The sequence below is a fragment of the Chanos chanos genome, chromosome 14 (genome assembly GCF_902362185.1).
Source record: "Chanos chanos chromosome 14, fChaCha1.1, whole genome shotgun sequence".
In the NCBI taxonomy this organism is placed as follows: Eukaryota; Metazoa; Chordata; class Actinopteri; order Gonorynchiformes; family Chanidae; genus Chanos; species Chanos chanos.
In genome coordinates, this window is record NC_044508.1 from 14,002,496 (window position 1) to 14,016,579 (window position 14,084).

General features: G+C 47.7%; 1 protein-coding gene across 1 annotated transcript in view; it reads right to left on the bottom strand.

Moving 5' to 3' along the window:
* herc2 (HECT and RLD domain containing E3 ubiquitin protein ligase 2) overlaps positions 1-14,084 on the bottom strand; it is a 46,256-nt gene that overhangs the window by 12,237 nt on the left and 19,935 nt on the right. The window contains exons 33-68 of the mRNA XM_030792050.1: positions 13,838-13,974; positions 13,527-13,678; positions 13,153-13,344; positions 12,653-12,840; positions 12,283-12,475; positions 11,887-12,066; positions 11,495-11,679; positions 11,165-11,312; positions 10,602-10,798; positions 9,990-10,220; positions 9,563-9,701; positions 8,989-9,132; positions 8,281-8,423; positions 7,801-8,068; positions 7,491-7,633; positions 7,261-7,359; positions 6,994-7,162; positions 6,492-6,617; positions 6,145-6,253; positions 5,903-6,042; positions 5,511-5,701; positions 5,171-5,276; positions 4,992-5,083; positions 4,703-4,878; positions 4,387-4,498; positions 4,207-4,288; positions 3,971-4,114; positions 3,644-3,734; positions 3,306-3,483; positions 2,758-2,839; positions 2,389-2,560; positions 1,958-2,102; positions 1,466-1,691; positions 1,051-1,222; positions 526-715; positions 108-251 (exon numbers count right to left, since the gene is read on the bottom strand). Coding sequence (XP_030647910.1) covers positions 108-251; positions 526-715; positions 1,051-1,222; positions 1,466-1,691; positions 1,958-2,102; positions 2,389-2,560; positions 2,758-2,839; positions 3,306-3,483; positions 3,644-3,734; positions 3,971-4,114; positions 4,207-4,288; positions 4,387-4,498; positions 4,703-4,878; positions 4,992-5,083; positions 5,171-5,276; positions 5,511-5,701; positions 5,903-6,042; positions 6,145-6,253; positions 6,492-6,617; positions 6,994-7,162; positions 7,261-7,359; positions 7,491-7,633; positions 7,801-8,068; positions 8,281-8,423; positions 8,989-9,132; positions 9,563-9,701; positions 9,990-10,220; positions 10,602-10,798; positions 11,165-11,312; positions 11,495-11,679; positions 11,887-12,066; positions 12,283-12,475; positions 12,653-12,840; positions 13,153-13,344; positions 13,527-13,678; positions 13,838-13,974 — 5,586 coding nt within the window. The remainder of the gene's footprint in view (positions 1-107; positions 252-525; positions 716-1,050; positions 1,223-1,465; positions 1,692-1,957; positions 2,103-2,388; positions 2,561-2,757; positions 2,840-3,305; positions 3,484-3,643; positions 3,735-3,970; positions 4,115-4,206; positions 4,289-4,386; positions 4,499-4,702; positions 4,879-4,991; positions 5,084-5,170; positions 5,277-5,510; positions 5,702-5,902; positions 6,043-6,144; positions 6,254-6,491; positions 6,618-6,993; positions 7,163-7,260; positions 7,360-7,490; positions 7,634-7,800; positions 8,069-8,280; positions 8,424-8,988; positions 9,133-9,562; positions 9,702-9,989; positions 10,221-10,601; positions 10,799-11,164; positions 11,313-11,494; positions 11,680-11,886; positions 12,067-12,282; positions 12,476-12,652; positions 12,841-13,152; positions 13,345-13,526; positions 13,679-13,837; positions 13,975-14,084) is intronic.

The following is a 14,084-nucleotide window of genomic DNA, read 5'->3' on the forward strand; positions in this document are numbered from 1 at the left end:
CTCTGTGAAAACTGTCAAACAGAGGCCACAAATGGGAAATACAAATAAAAACTAAGGTTTATGAGGTTTAAACTCGAAAGTCAAAAACACAGAGACTCCCTGCTGACCTCTTTGGTTTTGGTCATAGTCTCAGCAATGATGCTAGCTGCTCCGGGGTCATCGGTCACAGGAATGAAAGGTCGCGACGATGCCGTCGTAGCAGAGGGGGTCACCGCAGACGATGGCGTCACAGCATCCTCTGAGGGGGTCACCTAGCAACCATAAACAATTCACGTGATTAATAACTTAGAGCCAAAAATGACAGATTATGGGTAATAACCATTAATAACAAAATTCAATGCATGCATCAGATACTGTCATCACAATTTGTTTCAAGGACAGATATGAAGCAAGACAAATTTCACCAACAAAAATGCCACTCAGGTCAGCGTTAAAGGACAATGATGATGCAGTAAAACAGTACTTTCCCACTACATTAACTTTTTACAGCTGACAAAGGTGGATGTGAGTTTCGTTGGTACTCACCTCCGTCCTCTTGCCATCCTGCCACGGGTGAGGACTAACTCTCTCCTCAGACTCAGGGGGCAGCGGAGGCCCCTCCGCCTCTGACGGGCTGGATGCAGAGGAGCAGTCGGAGGGGGGCACGGGGGAGCTGGAGGGGGGGCACTCCACGGGCATCATACAGGCAGGCATCAGAGCACCAACCACAGCATCCCTGAGCACGGAGTGCACACACACACACACGCACACACACACACAGACACACACACACACACACACACACACACACACACAGTCTTTAATGAACACTCACAAATATATTCACTTTTCACTAAATCCCACTGTCTCCACAAAGCAGTACTACGAGAATTACACAGAATCACACTCCAGAAATTTCTTCTAATCATTTCTGGACCACTTCACACAGGTTTTAGGGGTGCAAAGGCCTTGTTTATGGCAGCTCCTTCCAGAACAGAGCTGTCATTTGTGAGGACATATACGGTATTTGAGCAGGTCTGGGGTCTGGAGGTCTGGGGTCTGGAGACACACCTGGCATACATAATCTGCAGTGCAGAGAGCACATGTGACAGGGCCTGTTGTTTGGCCAGGTTTCCATCCAGTGACAGCAGGATCTTAGCCAGGGATGGCCTGCATGGTTTCACACTGCTCTGTCCACTCAGCTTATTACTCAGAGAGGCTGGGTCACTGTCCGACTGCACACCTGCATACACAGCGAAACGCAAGGGACAAGTCACACCCTCTGCTCTACAGCACAACAACTGTGAATGAATTTAAGTCAAGGAGAAGCATTTTACATAGAGAACAGGGACGTAAATGTTGGAGTATCATGGTTTGTTTGGTTTGAGAGACTAATGTTGAGGTGAGAGAGAAAGAGAGATATTGAGAGAAGAGAAAGTAAAAAACAGTTAGGCACTGAGGCAGAACCAGTGGAGGGTCAGCTCACCCAGGTAAGAGGCACCGAGTGAATCTCTGGCGGTTTGGAAGAGGACGGGCTCGTGCACGGAGGGCGTGGTCACGTCCACGGTCGTCCAGGCGATGCTGTGGGAGGAGCCGCAGGCCACACGCGTGATCTTCTGTCCGTCCAATCCCTGCACCAGCGTTGGTTTCCTGTTCACCGTGGTGGTTCCGTTCCCCTGCTGTCCATGGTCGTTATCGCCCCACGCATACACCTAACCCACAGACACACAACGTCAGCTCCACAACAGCACGACCGGCCAACACGCCTGCCTACAGGACTCCGCTCCGCTAATGCACTCGGTCTGATGACACATCTCCCACCAAAACACCTCATTAACTGAACCAAGTGTGTCAAATCAGTGGTGTACAAAATTCTGTATAAATGCTTCCAGTAAATGACAGGCTTTTTTACTTAGGCTTAATAAACTTCAGTACGTAGGTGTCCATAAACAGTGAGAGAGCTGTAGGAGTGAGTTACCTGTCCCGTGTCAGTGACGGCCAGGCAGTGCAGTGCCCCCACGGCCACGTGCACTATTTTCTTCCCCCTCAGTCCCTCCACCACCTGCGGCTTACGCACATGCACGTCTGTACCGTGGCCCAGCCGGAAGTAGTCCCCTTTACCCCTGTAGCAGTCACACGGAAACACAGACAGACAGACACACGCTCAATGACCAAGCACTGTAGCATACCTTTACTGGTTAACACTGATGGTTATATCCAAAGCAATGAATATCAAAAAACTTATTTTCATTTTTGCTTATTTGCGGAAATTCTTTGGACATTTAAAAGCTGATGCATCCTGACTCACATTCTCATAACAATAGGCTGGAATAGTTCAGCTGAGTGCTTGTATAACGAAAAATGACCGTGCTGTACTACTAGGACTGAAACTGCGCTGGGTTGGCTTACCATGTCCAGACCACTCCAGACTTGGTGAGAGCGAGAGAGAACTGAGCTCCGCACTCAATCTGACACACACCCTGTCCGTTCAGACGCTCGATGTTCTGAGGGATATTACAGCCCTCACTGCCCCCTCGACCCAGCTTCCCAAAGTCACCGTCGCCCCACGAAAACACCAAACCTGCCACAACAAACACACACACAGCATGAAGAACAAAACACTCGCTCACTCACTATCTAAGCCGCTTATCCTGATCAGGGTCGCGGGGAAGAACAAAACAAACAAACAAAAAAATAACACAGACTGTGAGTGAATGGGATGTGACATAAAGCTTGTGAACAGTGCACTAGCACAGAGGGAGACAGAGCAATCTGTACCTTCATCTGTGAGAGCCAGAGTTTGGGCGTCTCTACTCCCGCAAGCCACCTGGACAACACGATGACCAAGAAGCACTTTCACCTGAGACACAGAGATCCAAAAGTGAACATTTAGCACAGAAAACTATTCAGTTTGGACTGGCTGGCAAGGTGTAGTACAGTGGTGTAATTAGTTAGTGTATCAGTTCAGCGTATACCTGAGCAGTTTAATTGGTTCAGTATAGCAGTTTAGGGTGCAGATAACATGGTGTATCAAACCAGTTTGGGGTAAAACTGGGTAAACAGTAGCTGTACCAGTTTGGGGCGTAGCTGGGTAGTATAGGTGGTGTATTAAACCAGTCTGGGGGTATTGTTGTGTGACATAAATGGTAGTTGTACCAGTTTGGGGTGTAAGCTGGGTGGTATAGGTGGTGTATTAAACCAGTCTGGGGGTGTTTTTGTGTGACATAAATGGTAACTGTACCAGTTTGGGGCGTAAGCTGGGTGGTATAGGTGGTGTATTAAACCAGTCTGGGGGTATTGTTGTGTGGCATAAATGGTAGCTGTACCAGTTTGGGGCGTAGCTGGGTGGTGTTGTCCCCGTGGCCCAGGCGGCCGTACTCTCCGAGGCCCCAGCTGTAGAGTTCTCCACTGGAGGTGATGGCAGCGCTATGGGAGCTGCCGCAGGCGATGTCACGGATCCGCTTCGTCTTCAGAGCTTCAATCAGACGCGGCTTATCACAGTTCCTACGGAAACGAGCACATAAGCCTCCATAAGCATATACCAACACTCTATGAAGCCATTATAAAGCCACGTCTCTAACATGTCATAGTATCACATTTACGTCATGTCCTCTGCATGTGTTACATCACTTAACTCAAATTTGTATTACATGGTTCAACTCACATTCTGCTGAAGTGGCCGAGTTTGCCATCATCTCCCTCCCCCCAGGAGAAGACTTTACCATCAACTGTCAGAGCCATGGCATGCCTGCCACCTGTCCAGTCAAACCACAAACCCACACACACAAACACACACACAGACAAAACACACACACACACACACGAGAGGAGCTGGTGTTAAACCAAAAATCTCAGAATAAAACCACTCAGGCCTCAGTCAGCCACATGTTTTATTTTTAAATGAATGGTCTTAATATAGGCAGATATGTAGTAGACTATTAGGACTGTGTGGTAGACTACTGTATGACTGTGAGTCAGTGGGTGAACTGACCTGAATGCACAGCCACTTTTTTCACCACATAGTTGCTGAGAGCGCCGATCTGCCGGGGGATGGGGATGGTGCCGCTGGACAGACCCAAACCCAGCCTACCATTGGTGGCTTCACCACAAGCATATACCTTCCCTTCCGCAGTCACTGCCCAGAGAGAGAGAGAGAAAAAGAAATTCAAATCACCGATCCAAGTTCATTTTCAAAGGAAGATCAGTGGGCTTATTCGTTACACTGACCTGCAAATAAACTCTTAGAGCCTCCAGCCACCTGTACCACGTTCAGGGCAGACAGCGTCTCGGAGAAAGACGGCACCTTAATCTGCGACAGGAACAAAACACGGAAGATGAAGGTAAGCAATGAAACAGTCATGGAAGTCTGCCGTCATACGTCTCGACTGTGAAGCGCGTCTAGCTGACCTTTGACCCTTTGAGGCCTCCCAGTTGGTCCTTGTCGTTGAGACCCCACACAAACACTTTCGTCCTGATGGTGGCGGCCGACTCCAGCCCTGATGACCTCTTGCGAGCCAAACTGCACAAAGACACACAGACACACAGCTTAGACAAACATAACTGCAAACATTAGCCTGGAAATCAACACTCTCTAATTTTTTCTTAATTCTCCTCTCTGTGAGAGAAGACAAAAGGAAGGGTGGAACAGTGAACAGTCTGCCTCCCTCTAACTGTCTCTCTCACACAAACACACAGAGACACACACACACACACACACACACACCTCCCAGTGGCAGTCTTGTCATCATCCTCCTCTTCATTGTCAGACGCTAGGAACGGGACGGTTGCCAGATCTTCGTCTTCCACACGAATGCGTCCCACGATGGCCAGACCGTGGATCTTACAGTCGATTCCAGAACTTCGACATTGCTTTATTGCTATTTCTATATACCTGTTATACTGCATGTGCAAACAAAAACCAATAAATCTCTTAAAAACCACAAAACAGAAAAAGGAAAGCAAACACAGTTTTTGGACACAAGTAACAAGCACAGAGGCTAAAGCTGGCATACCTCGGTACAGTCACTCAGCAGAGGGACAGTGGTATCTGTAGGGTTTATATTGATAGTCTTCAGTTCTATGAGGTTATTCAGAGAGCTGCCACCTGGGGGTCAAACAGAGACAGTGTCAGAATGTTTTACAGTGACACACAGTGCTGTTGTGCTGAGTGACAGTGCCTAAGGTTTCTAACCTGACACCACTACCAGGGAAGGCATGTAGCTACTGTCTGCAGGGTCGACGATCATCTTCAGCCTGTGGACCAGCACGTCAGGGAAGAGCTCCAGCCGAATCCAGTGCTTCACACACACACACAGAGAGACACACACACACACAAAGCATTTTTAAAAAACCCAAAAGAGCATGGGTGGTCTTTACCTACATATTGATTCTATGCATTCCAAATGTTATAAAATTAAAACTGGATGAAGTAAGCAGCTGTGGCAAAACAGATCCCATACTGCACATGTGTGTGTGTGTGTGTGTGCGTGCATGTGTGTGTGTGCATCCGTGTGTGTGTGTGTGTTTCTAACCTTGCCCTGGGACCCTGAGGATTGCCAGCACTGATCACTGCTGTCTATGAGACGAGATGCTTGGTTTACTGATGATGACACGCTTAGGTTTTTCACCACCCTCGACCAATCATCTATCAGCATTCCCCGCTGGCTACTGTGGTGCCTCTTCAGTTGTTTTCCAGAGCGCCCGCTGAATGCCGGAGATTGCCCTGGAGGTCAAAAGTCAGGGGTCAGAGGAGCAATAAAAATGAGTTTACACATCTGGCTGCACTGTTATATGAATCAATGAACTGCACATATTTAGACAAACATTACATTACAGTAATACACTGACACATCACATGTTATATGCACATAATGGGTGAGGGTATAAATGAGTGGGTGTGTGTATGTGTGTGTGTGTTTTAGACCTGGCTCGTTGATCCGTCCAAAGGAGTGTCTGGGGTTGTGTTTGCGGGTTTTGAAACAGTTCTCGCAGAAATCAAAGTCATCACAGTTTCTGCATTTAAACCTGGGCCCGTTTATAGGAAACATCTGGCACCCATCGCACCTGTACCAGCACAAGAGACAGTCAGTTACAAGAGTGGATCACTAAACAAACACAAACAAATACCAGTCAGTCTCTCTCTCTCTCACATACACAGAGCCATACCTGACGCCCGGGTGTACACTGGGCACCAGTTCCATCTCTGACAGGAGGCCAGTCCAGTGAGACTGCTGAGGGAAGTCCACTATCACGTCCTTCCCGTTGGCACTGAAGGCTGCGTACAGAGAACCATTCATTTACAGTCTGCAGGTTACACACATACCTACAGACGTTTTTAGCATGGAGCACACAGTTATGTATTTCTCAGAGAGTACACAGGGTTTTTTTTTTTTTTACATTCTACTGTGTGGAGTCAAAATGAATGCAGTCAGTGGTAAACACGGGCTGGCCTGTTAAAACTGGAAGAATTAGTTTGAATGTGGGACAAGTCAACTTCGCCCAACTCTAGTTACCTTTGACCACACCCACGCTTCGGTGAGTGACAGATCCCCATTTGTATTTTGGCGTGGTGACAGAAGGCTTCACTCGCACCTTGTCACCGATCTTAATATGGGATGGCGAGCTCTGGGGAGGGAAGCCTGGAGCAGATGAAGAGGGAAGAAGCCAGTCAGTTTACAAGTTTTAAAAACACCAGGGCACATACATAACATTATTTAGGGTTTTTTTTTGTTGTTGTTGTTGTTTGTTTTTATACACACAGTCAGAATGTGTAAGTGCCATGATTAAGCCAGTGATTGGTGTAAGCATCGGACACAGGCTAAGGTAAAAATCTGGACAGATAAAGTTTTAATGTTTATAGTTCTGCTAAGAATTTCTACAACTTCCTTATTCAAACAGAACTTCTCATCCAACACTTGGAATTCAACCAGAGGTTCTGAGCATATTCCCATTCATAACCAATGTTTCTACTATCTACAGGCCAGAGGAAAGGTCCATGATAAGTCCGTGATTTACCCAGCAGCTCGGTGTGGATGTAGCGGACCCAGTAAGTTCCTCCTTTCTGCTGCCAGTCACACTGCACGTTCAGGTCATGTAATCCATCTCTGTCCAGTTTAATGACTTTTCCCACATCACCCTCATACACTTCCTCATACGTCCGACAGCATTTCACCATCATCCCCACCTGCAAGCAGCGCACATCAGGTCAGCCTTGTTCAACAGTGAGGTGTGTGTGTGTGTGCGCGTGTGTGTGTGCGTGCGTGCGTGCTTTACACTCTTTACCTGAATGTTCTCTCTGACATACACTGCATAGTCATCGTTGCTCTGGAAATCAGATCTCTTCTTAAAGGTCTGACTCTCTGTTACAACCACTCCAGGAGGCTGAGCCAAACATGGGAACAAAGGGTCAGAAAGCTTCATTAAGAACTGTGTGTGTATGTGCCTGTGTGTGTGTGTGTGCGTGTGTGTGTGTATGTGCCTGTGTGTGTGTGTGTGTGTGTGTGTAGACTCACCACAGGGAAGGCCGGTTCAGGTTCCTCCAGGTCCTCTAACACCTCATCGTCTGAGTAGTCGTCTGACACCGTCTCCGCGTCTGACAACTCAGTCACATGCACGTCAGGATGGTCCAACAGCCAGCCCACTAACGCCTCGACACCTAACACACACACACACACACACACACACACACACACTTTAAAAACTAAAAAAAAACAAACAGTCTCTGGGCTGAACACTACTTTAATTTCTGGCAAATGGATTACTTATAAGGGAGTGCTTATCTACTGGGCCCAGTCTGAATTAGAGGAAAAGCTGTAACTTTACCTGGTACTCCAGAGGCAGTGCCTGTGGTCCCAGACAGAGATTTGAGGGCAAACTCTATGTTCTTCCTCTGGAAACCCATCTCCATCAGCTGCAGTACGACAGGGAGGGGGCTTACGGGGGAGGTTTTGTGCTTTTTCTGTTTAGGGGGGCGTACATGCTGCACTGTCACTGGAGTGGTGGCTTCACTGGAGCTGCTGTCCTCAAACAGAGGAGATGATGGGTGTGTGGACTCCACAGCCAAGTACTGACACACAGCCAACGCTGCAGCCTATACGCACGCGCGCACACACACAAACACACACACACACACACACACACACACACACACACACACACACATATTAACTCAATAAAATGAGCCTTATTAAGGAAGAGCATGAGTAAAATTGAAAAATGAACCCTGTCTTAGAACAAAAATACACATATTTATTTTATTTATTTCCTGTGGCCTTTCAAACTAGAACGGAAGAGGGTGCTGACCTCCAGCTCCTGCCGGTCAAAGATAGCTTTGATGGGGGAGGGTTGTGTGGCGGCAGAGAGGAGCTGCTGCAGTAGGATGAGAGGAGGGAGAGGACCCTCAGGGGACAGGTCCCCTACATCAGGAGACGACACCACAGGCTCTTCTACACAGACAGAGAGAGAGAGAGAGAGAGAGAGAGAGAGAGAGAGAAAAGAGAAATGGGAACAGAGACAGCAGGAATAGTATATTTAAATATACACACACACACACAAACACATTACACTTCTTTGGGGCAATGAGAGCATTCTACAGACATGCTGCTAAAAAAAACACGGTTGCTGTCTCCAAGTTCTCGTGTCTGGCAGGTTTATAATTGGATCCCACATAAACAGTGAAGACTGACTTGGTCGGGGTGACCAGCAGGGGGCAGTGTATAGCTTCATGAATTGTAGCCATTAACAAAAGCGTGCGATTTAGGGTGTGAAAAACACAGCGTGTGCTGGTCTGACTAATGAGTTTGTCCACCCCCTCACAGCCTCTCCTGCCTCTACAGATGCTCTGATGCAGGTAGACTCATTAATGCCGCTGAAAGATGTCCACCTCCGTACGGAATCACGCTACACTAACACGCTGTGTGTGCATTACGACAACACACACAGTGTGTGGGTGAAGCAGGGAGAGAGAGAGAGCCTGTTTGTGTGTGTGTGTCTGTGTGTGTGTGTGTTTACCAGTGGAGCTGGTGCTGGTGTCTAAGACAGCGGGCTGGGAGAGGATTTGTCGGAGTTTGTCCTGGTGAGACAGAAGAGCCCGCGCTGCCTTCAGAATGTACAGTCTCAACTGCTGACAACGCAACAAGTGCACATCTACCTGCTCTGCTATAGACGGAGAGAGAGAGAGAGAGAGCGAGAGAGAGAGAGAGAGTGTGTTCAGTGACAGATTTTGAATTATGAATATATAATGAATGACACAATTAAATATGTCAGTCAATCTGTATATATATATTTGGCTTTATGTGTGTCATTTCTATTGTCCTCTGGAGATGGATGATGACAAACAGCAGTAGGCTGATTAAAGTCAGTGAACTGATCAAAGCATGGCCCCTTGGGTCCTGAGCGGACATGAACAATGATGTTTGAGGTGGGCGGACAGTTCCTGACACGTCCTGTTGACAAACAGGATACGTGGTCTGTTTGACAAACTCTCAGTCACAAACGTGAGTGTCCTGGTTCCGGAAAGGAGTCAGAGTGATCACAGAATATTTAGGGCAGCCGTGCTGCAGGTGTGTACACGAGTGTGTTTTACCTGTGACCCCTCTGCTAACACATTTCTTCATACGCTGTTTCTCCAGTTTGCTGCCTGCTAGGTTGACTAACTGAGCCCAGACAGCCAGCATGGGCTCCATGAATGGAAGGTTCTGGACACTGAAGGCCACAACCGGCAGCTATCAGAGAGAGAAATGACAACTTAACACACTCACAATACAATAACAGAACAAAATGATGCAGACAGCAGTGACAACTATGTATCTGTGTGTGAAGAACTGTTGTTGTTTTTTTTTTTTTAAATCTGGTCCTTATTTTGTGGAAGAGTACATTCAAAACACTCGCATTCGTGTGCTTGTTGGTGTATGTATTTAAGAGTGTGTCTGTAAATCTGTGAAGAGAGTGTGTGTTGAGAGTGTTAACCTGTGAGAATTGTGTGTGTGTGTGTGTGTGTTTTGAGTGTATACCGGTTTAAGATGGCCGAGGAGGCAGACTCTGCAGGACCGCATCTCGTGGAACTGAACCGTGATTCGGCCTTTGGGTGTGATGCGCGTGACTGTTCCCTCTCCGTACTCCTCATGGACTACCTGGCCACCCAGACGCAGCCGCCCGTCTATACCACCAATCACAGCCAGCACAGCCATCAGACTGCCCACTGCTGGAGCCTCCGCATCAGGGAGATACTCCTCCAACAGAGCCTGAGAGAGAGAAAGAGAAAGAGAGAGAGATATGCGAGGGGAGGGGATGGGAGGGGTAGAGAGGGAGAGGGATGGAGAGGGAGAGGGGGGGGAGAGAGACAGAGAGAGAGAGAGATAGAGAGAGAGAGAGATGGGGGGGGGGGGGTGGAGAAGACAGGACACAGCACTCAGTGTTCTGCTGATAATATAAATGGATATAAAGTGATTTAATAAGGGTAATTTCATACAATTCACTTTGGGCTCAATTTAGCCATTTAGACTTTATTTGAGTTCGTATGACACAGTTAAGATCATCAGAGGTCAGTCAGTCTAGTTCAAGTTAACCTGAGACTGTACGAGATCATTAAAGTTCGTCTGAGTTCATTCCTCTCAAACTCTTACCGCTTCTGAGTGTCTCCCTGCCATGACATCACCGATGCTGCTGAGCTGGGAGTTAATGTATTCGTTAATGAGGCCGTTCCATTGGCTGAGAGAGTGCAAGGTACGTAGCACAGCTACAATTTCCTCCGCTAGCGTGCTGCTGTGAGTGGCTGTCAGAGAGGCCTGGGGGCGGGACTTCCTCCTGCGCAGGGAGCCTTCTGTAGAGTAGGGTGAAACCAGTTATTTGGGGTTTTTTGGGGTTTTTTTGGGGGGGGGGGGTGTAACAGAACAGGTTTAAGACTAGCACACAATAATACTGTGAAAGAATTAAACGTCAAAGCACCTCTGAGTTAAGCAAATATGTACACTTGTATAACTGTCTATGTCAATTCAGGATACGTTCAAGTAGCAATCTTGCATTGCGCACAAATCTGAACCGGGATAATCTGTCTGTGAGAAATGGTGTAGGATTCCATTTTCTCTGATAAAGAATAACAAAAAGAGTTCAGTAGCTGTGGGTGGATGTGAGCAGGGACAGGTCTAAGTGGACACAGGTTTTAATGAAAGCTGTAAGAGAGCATTACCCCTGAGCAGGGGCAGGTCAGAGGAACAGGTGCTGAGCAGACTTCCCAGGAAACCAAAGAGCTTCTCCACCAAGAACTTCATATCCTGAGAGCGCTCCGTTTTCTCCCACGACGGCAACACCGCCTGCAGCAGCCGCAGGGCGAGAATCTGGGGAAGGGAGAGAGAGTAAGACGTACATGAACGCAACGAGACAAAATAAACTGACTGTCTTTGATAAATCACTGCTCTAAGCTCTCTAAAAATCTAATGTTTTAACGTACTGTAATGGAATCGCATCAGTGAACTCATCTGTGTCTGTGTGTGTGTGTGCGTGTGTGTGTGTGTGTTACCTGTCTCTGCAGTGTGACCGCAGTGAAAGACTGGTGTCCTTCCACTATGCGGATGAGCAGAGTGATCCAGGCAGGTGTGCTCAGGGTGCTGCACATCTGTGGCATGACCGCAATACTGCGGATAAATCCCAGAGTGCACCAGCTCCTGTGCTGTTCCCGCCACACCAGCCTCTGAGACGCACAGCCTGACCCAGAGACAGGCACAGAGACAGGGAGACAGACACAGAGACAGAGAGATAGCAAGACCAGTGAGTTATAAAAGCAATCCAGAGTCAGGAGGCTTTCAGTAAATGAAATGCGTCGTGAGATGATGAAGTGAAAGGCTTGTCTGAGTGGAGTGGCAAATTAGCATCAATGAAATGAAAAGCAAAACCCGTGGAGTTAGTTACCGCTCTTCTCGCTGGTTCCGCTCTCCACCAGCATCCTGAGTAACCCACACAAGGTTCTGGTAGCTTCTGTCTGCATCACCTCAGCATGAATCCCAGCAGACAGAGAAAGAGTTTTCAATAGATTGACTGTGCTAGTCAACATTATCGCCGTGGGGTGGGCACTCTTCTCTATTACCTCCCCTTCTGAAACAGAGAGAGTGACGGAGAGGAGAGAGAGAGAGAGAGAGAGAATGGTGAGAGGAGTGAACATTATTACGTAATGGTCTATTAATCTACGACAGACACTGGTTATAGAGGCTGTTGTATAACCAGGCACTGAGTGTGTGAGTGGTGTGGTATTGGCGATATTTGGGTACGGTGTCTGAGTGGAACGGTGTTGACGGACGGTGCGGTGCTGACCCGTATCATCCTCAGTGTCCGAGTCCTCGGTGTTGGGCTGGACGGCAGGCGGCGACTCGGCCAGTTTCAGGTCGTATTTGCCTTCTTTGCCCATTCTGTAGGAGTTAGTGCTGCTGGTGTCCCACTGCACCCGGATCCAGCCGTCTTCACCCAGCTCTCCAATGACCCGACCCAATCCTGGCGGTGGACCGTCCTACACACGCACATAAACGAGTGAATAAGCTAGAACCACAACCAATTCGCTGCACAACTAAAGAAACTATTTCTGCTCTGTAAAACATTTAGAAAGTGTTATTAATACCAACAAATCTACCTTTCAAATGACATGGTAAAATATTTCACACACATAAACACACACACACACACACACCTGATCTCCCCATTTCCAGTCAGGCCCTCTCATTACTCTGGTGCCAATCTTCATCATGGCAGCAAGTTCTGGTCCAGATGCGGGTAACGGTGTGGGTACAGCCTCTTTCCTGGACTCTTCCAGAACAGTGGCAGAACCACCGTGTGGGCCAGAACACAGATCTTCCTCAGTGTTGTCTGAGCTTGGGCCTATGCAGGGTGAAATTCTAGCTCAATAAACTGCACACTGTAGCCACAGAAGTGAAATGAACTACTGCACACTAGACAGCACATTTCACATTTGAACAGCCTAAGTGCCCATTTCTATTGCTTAGATCTGAAGAGAGAGCAAGTCTATACTGTGTTTGACCACTCACTGAATGTTCCTGAAACACTGAACGCTTTCTATTTATCGAAAGTTATAACTCTATAGAATAAGAATAGCTGCAGATATTAATTATTAGTAACCACAGAGCTCTAGGGTCCAAGCGCTTGTCCCTGTGCAGGATAGCGTAGTCTTACCGATCAGTTTGAGGATACTCTGGGTGAGGGCCAGAGTGCCTGAGTTGAGCAGCAGGCTCAGACTGTTGGCTCCATGTTTCAGAGTCAGCATGTGGAGCATGGACAACAAGAACCGGGCCTGAGGAATGGTACCGAGGCTTGGCCCGGCCGGGTTCTCATTAGTAATGGTCTGTAACGGTACTGGCTGTACGCCTGAGGGGAAGGGACATGGGGGGGGGGTTAAAAAAAGGTGCAGAGCTCAGCTGAATTTCACATAACACGCACTCACACATTGTCCTTTAGCCCAACTGTAACTGTCATCAGCTTGTGTTCAAGTGTGACGAACTACAAACACTCCCCCACACATACATACACAGAGATATAAAACCACTTACCCAGTTCTTTAAACTTCACACTGGCCTCCAACAGGATGTGGCGAACATTCTGCAAGGCCCAAGAGTAGAGTTTCCCAAACGTCACCTCCAGCAGCATACGGTTATAAGGAGGAATAAGATCCACGTCCTTTAGACAGTCATACAGGGGCTCTCTGTACAGACACCAACAAACGTACACATTAAAAAACGGCTTAAACACATAGAAAAATGATTTTGCTTCACCAGAATATATACATATATCAGAATATATGTATATATTCTCTTCACGATGCAAGGACTGAAGACTCATCGTGAGGCGTTGGTGAACGTACCCAATGTTGGTGGCCTCAGGGATGATTCTCTGCCAGCCACAGAGCATGGCATACTGCACCGAGGGCAGCAGGAAACTTTTAGATGCCAGTCTGAGCATGGTGTCAATGCCTTCCAACCGCACCTCCGCTCGCTCCAGCTAGAGAGTGAAGAAAAGGGGGGGAGGAAAAAAAATAAATAAAAAAGGACAAAAAAAAAAAAAACATCTTATGGTCCATCACTTCATGAGAAACCAAGAAACCTCTCTTT